Source organism: Vicia villosa, linkage group LG1 (genome assembly GCF_029867415.1).
Source record: "Vicia villosa cultivar HV-30 ecotype Madison, WI linkage group LG1, Vvil1.0, whole genome shotgun sequence".
NCBI classification, from domain to species: domain Eukaryota; kingdom Viridiplantae; phylum Streptophyta; class Magnoliopsida; order Fabales; family Fabaceae; genus Vicia; species Vicia villosa.
The window spans coordinates 127,442,232-127,451,728 of record NC_081180.1 but is presented as its reverse complement, the minus strand read 5'-3'; the positions used below and the strand labels follow the sequence as shown (position 1 = coordinate 127,451,728).

At 30.0% G+C, this 9,497-nt stretch overlaps 1 protein-coding gene across 1 annotated transcript; it reads right to left on the bottom strand.

Annotated features, from left to right (window-relative positions):
• Positions 1-3,050: 3,050 nt before the first annotated feature.
• LOC131616537 (pathogenesis-related protein PR-4-like) lies at positions 3,051-3,841 on the bottom strand. Its single transcript, XM_058887901.1, has 2 exons — positions 3,561-3,841; positions 3,051-3,458 (listed from the first exon to the last, which is right to left on the bottom strand). The coding sequence occupies exons 1-2, from the start codon at positions 3,831-3,833 to the stop codon at positions 3,288-3,290; spliced, it is 444 nt and encodes a 147-aa protein (XP_058743884.1). The 5' UTR covers positions 3,834-3,841; the 3' UTR covers positions 3,051-3,287.
• Positions 3,842-9,497: the final 5,656 nt, after the last annotated feature.

Sequence of the window (9,497 nt, the reverse complement as noted above, 5' to 3'; positions counted from 1 at the left end):
ACTCATTATAGTTATTTGTAACCAAACATATACTTCACTAAAAGCCAACAAAATTAAAAATATTTCATTGCAAACTCAAAGAAAAAGAAACAAAAAATTTCATTGCAAGCACAAAGAAAAAGAATATTTTTTTTTTCACAAACCTTAAATAATAATAAAAAAATCATAAAACCTACAAAATGAAAGAGAAGAAGTGACAAATCCTAAAAACAACAGAAAAGATGAGAATGAAAAATAAGAGAAATAATTGAGTTGAAAGAAAATTAATTTTGTATTTTTTTAAGTTTATTTTAAAAATATTTATTAACTATTAAATAAAACAACAATAGTATAAAATGTCTATTAGTTGAATGGTTGAGAAATTCCTAAATATCCCTAAAAGTAGGGGTTTGACCCCTATTATAGCATAACAATAAGTCAAGTGGTCGAGCTAGTGAAGAAATGGTCCAATAAGCGAATTTTCAGGTGTTCAATTTTCACATATGTTAATTTTTTTCAGAGATTTTAATTAGTTAAAACTTTAAAGATTCTATGTGTATATTAGATAGCGCTTTTATTTATCAATAAGCGTTGTCTAATGTATTACTTAAGGCAGTGCTTTTAATTATTAATAAGCGCCGCGTAATGTACTACTTAAGGCAGCACTTTTAACGTTAATAAGCACGGTCTAATGTACTACTTAAGGCAGCACTTTTATTTTTTAATAAGCGCTGCCTAATGTTGTTTTTCCCGAAAATTTAATTAGTGAAAATTTTAGACTCTATGTCTACATTAGACAACGTTTTTTGTTTATTTATGAGAGCTTCCTAAAGTACTACTTAAGGCAGCGCTTTTATTTATTAAAAGCGCTGCCTAAATAACTACTTCAGGCAACATTTTTAGTTATTAATAAGTACTATCTAATGTACTACTTAAGACAACACTTTTATTAATTAATAAATGGTGCCTAATTTACTACTTAAGGCATCACTTCTTTTTATTAATAAGCGCCGCCTAATATTGATTTTTTCGAAAATTTTAATTAGTTGAAAGTTTAAAGATTCTATGTGTACATTGGAGAACACTTTTTGTTTATTTAAGGGCACTGCCTAATATATTACTTAAAGCAGAGCTTTTATTGATTAATAAGCATTGTCTAATGTACTACATAAGGAAACACTTTAATTTATTAATAAGTGTTGCCTTAACGTACTACTTAAGACACCGCTTTTATTTATTAATAAGCATTGTCGAATGTACTACTTAAGGCATAACTTTTATTTATTAATAAACGATGTCTAATGTTCTACTTAAGACCATACATTTATTTATTAATAAGCGTTGTCTAAAGTAAAAGTGTTGTCTAATATATAATTTTTAAAAATTATTAATTTTTATTTAACATATAGCGACGTTTATATTACAAAGCGATGCCTATGTGGATACCTTATGCCAACGCTTATTATAAAAAAAAACATTGTATAATGTCCTCTTTTATTTTTAGCAGTGTTTTTATAAAATAGCACTGGTAAAGACAGTGGCGCGTAAACTCTTTTTTGGCATAGTGTTCTCATACTCCAATTTTGTTGTTTCACAAAACTAGATCTTGAAAATTTTATTTAGAATATAGTATTTTGTTTGATTATTGCAACACAAAAAAATTGGTGAATATTAAATAATAAAAAAAAGGAAATCATGCATGTTATTTTCAACTTTTTTTCATTCACTGTTTATTTTTGTAATAGAAGTAATCTATTACCTCGGTGTAATAAAACACCAATGGAAAAAGTTCCTATTTTATTTTATTTTTTAATTAAAAAAGAAAAAAAAAACATATTATCTCGATATTTTGACTAAACCGAAAGCTAAAATAAGTGAGTTTATTGATTTTCTTTGTCGCCTATTAACAAATCTTAGTTGTCCATTTAATAATTATCAACACTCAACACATTAATCCTCAAGAAACATTAGTGATTTGTGTAAAACCGTCATGACAATCATTTAGAATGCTAACACCACACTATATATCTGAATCACAAACATTCATAATATTAAACATTGATAATGAAAACATTACGATTGAAAAAAAAAAGTGAAACTTAGAGGAAAGTGAAAACATTCTTTGTGATGGATTGCATGAGTAGAAAATAGCAGGTAGAAGGTTTGTGTTCTTATCATAATCTTTTCCCTTTAGATCATAAACTAGTCACCTTAACTAACATTTGTTATTGTTATATATCATAATCAAATGAATGAGAAGTTATTGAAAAAATCCTGTAAATAATAGATATGCAACAACTTCCAACATTTGTTCTTCCCCAAAATTCATAAGGATGAAACAAAAGACTCTTCTAGATCTAACTCTTATGTAAAATTATGAAAATTTATATTTCAATAAAAATTTAATACACACACATTCACCTCGGTTATTGTTAAAATCGATATGTAAAATTGTTTGTTTTTATATAATACAAAATTGCAGTTGTTGAAGTTTGAACTCGTGTGCAATACATTTTATCCCTCAGTTTTCTAGGGTAAAAGGGCAAACTTTTTATGACGCTCTTTGTTATGTCACCTTTTAAACCGAGATAAGATTCCATTTTCAGCCGAGGTAAAATGTGTTTTTTGTAGTAGTGCTATCAACCCGGGTAATGGAATAATCACGGTGGAAAGTATAATTTTTTACCTCGGTATTATTCCAACTGCGCCAGTTTTTTAAATGCCAAAGTGTTGTTCATGAGATTCGAGCTATTAACCAAACAACCTTTCACCTCGGTCAGTATTTCAATTATGGTGAAAAGTGGCACACTTTCTATGACACCTTTAGTTATCACCGACGACCATCCGTGATAAAACCCTTACCAGTTGATATGAGTGCATAAATAAAAAATTATATCCATAATCAATTTCATTATGTTATTAATTATTTATTGTAATCATAACTCGTTAACTATTTTATTAACCAATAAATTAAATAAATTAAATGTTTAGCATATTTGTGGACAATGGTAACCGTATATCAAGATTTTGTGTCAAATAGCATTGCATTTCTATATTACATAATTAATGTAAAAAAAAAGTCTAACTTATGTATTAACTTCTTTCCAAGATCCCAGTTACTTGTATAATAGAGAGAATAAAATCCAAATACAGGTATATATATAGAACTAGATTTGTTATTAATTTCATCCATGTATGCATCAGACATTTATAACACTTATTTATTGGTTTTATTTATGGTTTTATTAGGAAGCAGCTCTAGTACTTATTTAAGAGCGATGCATATTTCATTCACACAATTGAATGAATCAATCACCACAGTTAACAAAGACATAGTTAACCGTAAGGTGACCCTGCTGGTAACCCTGTCCATCGGTATCAATTTGATTGAAGACATTCACATCCAAGTCCAGTCCACCATTAGAGCACTGGTCCACTATTCTCACCGTTACCTGAGCTCCAGTTGCAGTGTTTGTCACCTGCATAGTCCATCACTTCCATATTATTCCATGCACATGAATACAAATAAACTAATTAAAAAAAAAAAAGCTACAACATTATAGAAGTGGTCATAGTCATACACTTAAGCATTTGCCGCAAGAATCTCTGCCTGTAGGTCCGGCAGGTCCACAAAAGGCCGTCCAACCGTATTTGCTACGCCATGACAATGGCTGATTAGCATCATAGGTAGCACAGTAAACACTTGCTGTGTTGTAATCATAGTTTATATTCTGAGGGTTGTAGTTATTGTATGTTGCTCTTACGTTGTCTGCACTCTGACCACTCACTAGCATCGGTCCCATTAGCAGGAAACAAAGTACCAACAAGCTTAAACTTCTGTGTGTGTTCTCCATTTTGTAGTTATGTGATAGTTTTTGTGTGATTCATAATAGAGATTGGTGTACGAATTTATAGACTTGGAGAAAGATAAGCCACATACGGTAGTAATAGTATTATACGCCTGACACATTTGAACCATTACCATGTTTGCATTTACTTTTGCTTTGATTTTTATTTAGCGTGTAGTATTTGATTTTTGTGATAATCCGGTGCATTTATATGTGAATACAAGAAGAAATTATTGTTAGAATTTTTTGGGGTCATACATGTAATAAATTAATGTGTTAGGACCATTATTTAATTAATCAAATTAAAGTGATCTATTTAATGTAAAATTTATGGCTAAGGATGTAATTGTCATGAAAAATATTGTGTAGATACCAAAAGTCTTATTTCTATTATTTGTGATGGATAAAATTGGAATAAGAAAACTTGAATAATCATGACCCTTCATGGAAGGGCATGAGATTCTAAACTTGAATAAACATGACTCTTCATGAAAGGGCATGTGATTATTATAAATAAGGGGTTATGGTCCCCAATTGTAGACTACTAGAAAATATCATTGAATATTTATTCTCTTTATCCCATTGAAGGAGAAACTAAGGAATTAAGGAATCTACAATTGGAAGGTCATTTGTCCTATCAAGATCATCTTCTTTTCATCAAAATTTCATGGATCTTAAAGGTACGCTTCCGCTTTATTCTTCATCATGAATTAAATATGAATTAATAAAGTCTTAATTTATTAGAAAATTACCAACAAGTGGTATCAGAGCCACCTATACCACTACAAGAAATCTGTTGATTAGCCATATGAATTTTCCAGGTGAAAAACACCTCACAAATTATTGCACTTGCGGGATGCATAACACCTCGCAACTCAGTTTTTTTGGAAAAATAAATATTAATGTTTTTCCATCTCGCAAATGAGGGAAGGAAGTTTGAAAATTTGGAAAAAAAATTGCAGGGTGTTAAACACCCCGCAACACTGTTTTAAAAAAGTTGTTGGGAAAATAAAAAATTGCTTTTACTGAAAAGTCAGGGTGGAAGGTGACCGTATGATACTTTTACTGACACAAATGTTGCAAAGTAAAAAACACCCCGCAAGTTGCAACATCTTTGTACGTTGCCAGGTGAAAACCACCCCGCAAGTTTTTTTGAAAATTTTGAAAAAAAGTAAATCTGTCAATTAATGATAGCACAGAGTACTAGGTAAATTTGTCAGACAAATTAATTGCGGGGTAGAATGCACGTCGCAAGTTGCAATATCTCTTTTTATTGCAAGGTGATTTAAACCTCGTAAGATTTCTAATAGAATTGGGGAAAAATAGATCTGAAACGTAACATTTCAGAAACATATTTACCTTCTCTCTTTCTTTTCTTCTCTACCAACACACCAACATATTCCACAAACATAAACCCTAAAACCCTTTTTTTTTTCTACAAATCAACACACTTTCGTTTCTACATCCAAATTTCTTTGCATTTTCTACTTTCAATACATTATTAAGGTACACATGTGAGTTAATTTCTTTGTAATTGATTATATGAATGAACTAATTTGAGTATGATATTTTAGAAATTTGTTGATGAAATTTATATGATTCTGTTTACAAATATGTTAAAGTGTTTAGTTTATTTGTTTTATAGTAGATTGATAGTTTTTTGTTAGAAGGTTGTTAGTGTCTGTTAGTTAAAGAACTTAAAGTATAGAGCAATAAAACTTAAGGAGAGAAGAACATAAAAAAACTGAAATAAAAGTAGGAAGAAGAACATAATGGTTGTTTGTGAGCAAGATTGTAACAGAATGAAGAATACAGAACAGAATGAAAAACTGAAATAAAAGTAGGAAGAAGAACATAAAAAAACTGAAAGAATACACAACTTATCTCTAGTTTTTTACTTATCTTTTGTTTTTATCTTCTATTTTTTTTTACTTATCTTTAAATATTTTGAACTAATTATTAATTTTTTTATATTAAGTATGAATATCTTTATATTAAGCTTGAATTTAAATATCTACAATTAATTATAAATTTATGTTTTCAAATATTTTTTAATCTAAATTATTTATTATATTTATATTATTCTAAATATTAATTTTAATATTTAGAATAATATAAATAGTTTTTTTTATTATCTACATTATAATTTGCCAGGTGAAATTCATCCTTCAAATTTTAGAATATTTAAATATTGCTAGGTGAATTTCACCCCGCAAGTCACTATTATCCCTGCTCTGACTCAACTGTGCACCTGCTCTGAACGAAGCTGTCACAAGAAACGAAGTTGTTTGCAACTCTTGGAAAGCGTGTTTGCGGGGTGCTTTAAACTTGGCAACGTTGCGGGGTAAAAAGCACTTGGCAAAGTTGCGGGGTGCAAATCCCCTTGCAAAAAGTTGCGACTAACGTTTTTGCAGGGTGGGTAGGTCACCTCGCAAGTGTTGTGTTGCAGGGTGATATTTACATTTGCAGGGTGATTTCCACCTGGCAAATTTGAGTTTTTTTTGTAGTGTACTTGATTCATGTTTGAATTTTGTGAAATCTTAAAAATAGAATTTTGTATCAGTAAAAGAAAAAAATTATACTGTGTATCAATATACACTAGTACAAAAATGTTAATTTACACCCGTTTTTTATTAAATTTACACCCATTATTTTTAATAAAAATCGGGTGTATATCCACAGGGTGAGAAATGTCTAACGCATTTACACCCGTTTAAAACGGGTGTAAAACGGGTGTAAATACGTTCGTAATTACTCCCTATTTTAAGAATATCGGGTGTAAATATGTTCTACGTTACACCCTATTTTAACAAAAATCGGGTGTAATTGGACGTAATTACGTTTTTAATTACACCCTATTTTAATAAAAATCGGGTGTAATTATGTTTTTAATTACACCCTGTTTTAATAAAATCGGGTGTAATTGGGCGTAATTACGTTTTTAATTACACCCTGTTTTAATAAAAATCGGGTGTAATTGAACGTAACTACGTTTTAATTACACCCTATTTTAATAAAAATCGGGTGTAATTGGGCTTAACTACGTTTTAATTACACCCTATTTTAATAAAAATCGGGTGTAATTGGGCGTAACTATGTTTTAATTACACCCTATTTTAATAAAAATCGGGTGTAATTGGGCGTAACTACGTTTTAATTACACCCTATTTTAATAAAAATCGGGTGTAATTGGGCGTAACTACGTTTTAATTACACCTTATTTTAATAAAAATCGGGTGTAATTAGGCGTAATTACGTTTTAATTACACCCTATTTTAATTAAAATCGGGTGTAGATACCTTCTTAATTACCCCCTATTTTAATAAAAATCGGGTGTAAATACGTCATTTATGAATGAACAATTATATTATATTTAAATCTATTTACACCCTATTTCATATACACCATTTAGTTATATTTTATTTTCAGTCATAATATTGCAAATACTATAAAATCATACACATAAAAATCATATTTTAACTAAGTCAAAATATTTTTAATATTAACCAAAAAGTATACAAAATCATGTGCATTCATAATATTTCAAGTACTATAAAATCATACACATAAAAATTATATTTTAACTAAGTCATAACACTTTCTTCATATATAAGTTTTCTTCTTCTTCTTTGACTTTTGTTTTGGCAACATTTCTATGTCTTTATCCTCTTCAACCATTTGCATTTGATCTTGTAGATTTTGCTCCTCATCCTTTTGAAAATTTCATATGGTGACGTGTCTGTAAATATCTACAAGTTCAACCTATAATAAATTAACAATATTAAAACAATAATTTACATTTTTTTAATAAAAACATGCAAATACGAAAATATTTTAAATTATACTACCTCATCGAATCTTTCAACAATGGAAGTATCAATAATATCAAACATGTTCTTCATTACATAATATTGGAAAAAGAGAAATAAGAGCTATGGTAGAAATAGATATCATTCTTTCATCGGGGTGAATCGTAGTAGCTCTAAAAGCTGATATAGATATGAGCCAAATGGCAATGAGTGAAAGGAAGAGACACTGTGAGGAAGTGTTCATCTTAATATTAACAAGGGAAGCTCAGATATATCAATAATTTAGAAGTGGAGAGTCTGAATATATACTCAGTGTTTTAAAAGGGTTAATCCAATCCCTTAACCTATCTATGTAAAACTAATGTGATTGAGAACTTGTACATTGATGAATCAATCAACTTATTAACTACCCATAAATAAAAGAACTTAAAGTCAAGTGTATGGCTCAATGATGTTTGATTCACATGGATGATTACCAGACATATATTTAAGGGAGGAAAGTGACACAGAAAGTGCATATACAAGTCAAGCATTACACTATAGTTTCAATAATTTATAACAAACAGATACACGTCTTAAAGTTTCAATAATTTCAGAGACTAAGATAGATAATGAGTAACAAAATGCATATAGAAGTCAAGCTTTAGACTATTTTGCATGTACTACAGATGTATACCCCAACTAGGAATTTTAACAAACAGATAAACGTCATTGTCATACTAATAACCAATTCATTTCCCAAAATAATCAAAATTAGCATACCTGTTCCAATGAGCTGAAATTGTCAGCAATATATGTCGGTTGCTCATATATTGATCATCATCCAAACTTGCAGCATAAGAAGAAGGTTAATGAACGCTATTACTCACAAAACTTCCATCATAATTAGCAGGAGGGTGTACAGTTAAGTCGTCGATTCGCAATATCTCAAAAGTTACCTGTTATGACTACATCAGTGAGGTTGGTTCCGAAAATCTGCTATATCGTCTGCCTTGAGTGTCCCTCCCTCGACCATAAGACGGTAAGGGCTCGATCACCGGCCACCCACTTTCATCCTAACAAATCACATCACAAACATAACATCAACATTCAAAGCACTTCAAGTACATTACATTTGCATATTCACATAGATGTACAAGACTAGTTAAGCTAATAATCAAACAGAGGGAAGACATCATCTTTATGTAGGAACAAAGTGAAATGACTGGTGAGATTGAAACTACCAGTCAACCATCTTCCTGGTGGAACATAAAGCTGAGACCCTCCGTTCGACGAGTACTGACTCATATGATCTACCGCCGTTTGAAAGGCTCGTGTGTTCGAAGTTTGTCCATCGCCAACCGCTCCAAACTCCGTCACTGAGGCACTGTAAGCTCTGCAGCTCACAGCACAGTACTCAACATAGTGCTCCTCAGCCGATGTTTTTCGGCTATCAACTACATTCAAGCTTAGGAAAGCAACCAATAGAGACAGTAACAACAATAACACATCCATAGGAAAGAAAGATGAGAAATCAACAATGTTGAGCTATAGATACATGTATAGGTCTGTGTTTATATATATATATTAAGCATTATATATATATATATATATATATATATATATATATATATATATATATATATATTAAGCATTATATATATATATATATATATATATATATATATATATATATATATTAAGCATTATATTTTGCACTTCCTCACTCCACACACCCAACCACAAATTATATTGCTTATTCTGTCATGTGATAACATTAACAGGAATGTGATAAAGTTGCATTTAATTGGTTAAGATTAAACAGAATTTACTAGACCAAACTATTGCATTTTGGTTGGAAGTTGTTAAGTTGGTTTAGTCT